Source organism: Alnus glutinosa, chromosome 10, assembly GCF_958979055.1.
Source record: "Alnus glutinosa chromosome 10, dhAlnGlut1.1, whole genome shotgun sequence".
NCBI lineage: Eukaryota > Viridiplantae > Streptophyta > Magnoliopsida > Fagales > Betulaceae > Alnus > Alnus glutinosa.
Window position 1 is genome coordinate 3,122,243 of NC_084895.1, and position 1,728 is coordinate 3,123,970.

General features: G+C 32.5%; 1 protein-coding gene across 1 annotated transcript; it reads left to right on the forward strand.

Annotated features, from left to right (window-relative positions):
* LOC133880417 (RING-H2 finger protein ATL70-like) lies at positions 1–755 on the forward strand. The gene has a single exon (XM_062319367.1). The coding sequence runs from the start codon at positions 117–119 to the stop codon at positions 579–581; it is 465 nt and encodes a 154-aa protein (XP_062175351.1). The 5' UTR covers positions 1–116; the 3' UTR covers positions 582–755.
* The last annotated feature ends 973 nt before the right edge of the window (positions 756–1,728 follow it).

Consider the following 1,728-nt stretch of genomic DNA (forward strand, 5'->3'; position numbering starts at 1 on the left):
TAATTAACTACAAAATGTTTGATCGATCTATACAGAAAAAAGACAAAGATTTCCTTCCCTAGCCTTCTCCACATTCACAAGAACAACAGTAGCTAGCTAGGAAATCCAGTGATACCATGGATCATAACAAAAATGGTCTTATTTTTGCAGTCGGATTCCCTCTTAGCGTTATTCTGATATCTCTATTCTTAACCATTGCTTCCTGTCTCTGCACCCCCAACAACAACAACAACAACAACCCATCTCATGATCAAAACAGTACTACTTCCCCACAAAACACTGACCAAAACTTTGTCGCCATTGAGTTAGACGGCGGCCTGGACGAAGCAACTCTCCATAGCTTCCCGAAGCTCCTTTACTCCCAATACAATCTCAAGAAAAGCAGCTCAGCTAGCGTCGCTTCTTGCTGCTCCATCTGCTTGGCGGATTACAAAGAAACTGACGTGCTTCAGTTGCTACCTGGTTGCGGCCATCTCTTCCATCTCAAGTGCGTCAATCCTTGGTTAAGGCTCCGTCCTTCTTGCCCGCTGTGTCGAAAGTCGCTGATTCTAGCTCTGGTAGCGTCTCCTCTTGTTGATTAGATGCCTCACTTGGCAACTCGGCAAGATCAGCTCTAGAGTTTCTTATAGAACCTTCTTTTAATAAAGCATTGGCTAAAGTTCACTTAATCTCTTGAATTGTCGTTGTTTTTGTAATTATTCTCCTAAACTTCAAAAAACTTTCAATTTAGTATATTCATTTTTCATTTTTTTTTTAATTTCAGCACTTCGCTATAATTTTTCGTTAAATTCTATTAAAATTTTCAAAATACCTGTTTATATATATATGCAAATTTTTTTAAAGATTTAGGTGGGTATTTTGCAAATTATGTTAAATTCTAATCTGACCAACGCTTAAATCCTTACATTTTTTTTTCTTAAAAAGTATGGGTATTTTGAGATTTTTGATACCAATCCGCTAAGATTTAACGAAAGAGTGAAATTAAAAGAAAAAAAAAATATAAATACACTAAATTGAGATTTTTTTAAATTTCGATTCCTAAAATGTAAGAGTATTTTGAGAATTTTGACACCAATCTGTTAGGATTTAACGAAAGGGTGAAATTGAAAAAGAAAATTAAAAGATAAATACACTAAATTGAAAAAATTTTAAATTTAGAAAAGTAATTACAATATGATGAAAGTGCCGGGGGGTTAAGGAAATTTTTCCGTAAAACATTTTAAGGTCTTCGTTATCATTTTTTGACTCCCTAGGAAATGAGATAGAGGAAAGATGTTTCAAATGATGAACTATTGGTAAAGTAAATTCATCTTTGAGTGCCTTTAGAAACTGAAATTAATGGGAAGAAATTACTTCATAGTCAAGATTACATTTTATGTATTTAACGATGTATATATTATTACATAAAGAATATATTGTCATAATTTTTAAAATTTTCAAATAACGTGGTACCATATACATTATTATATACAATAAAATAATTAAAATCTGAATCATTAAATAGGTCCCTCAATTTATTTTGAAATACAGAGCATCCTGTTTCATTATAACTAAACTTACAATTATGTAATTCTTAAAATGATGGAAAATAATACATTTTAGTACTCAGGATGCCACTTTCCACGCTGGAAAAACAACTTCGATGTACTCGTGTTGTGCAAATTCTCCAATAACATAGTCATTAGCCAATGATAATCCCGAGTATGAACTCTAATCTTTTACTTTTCA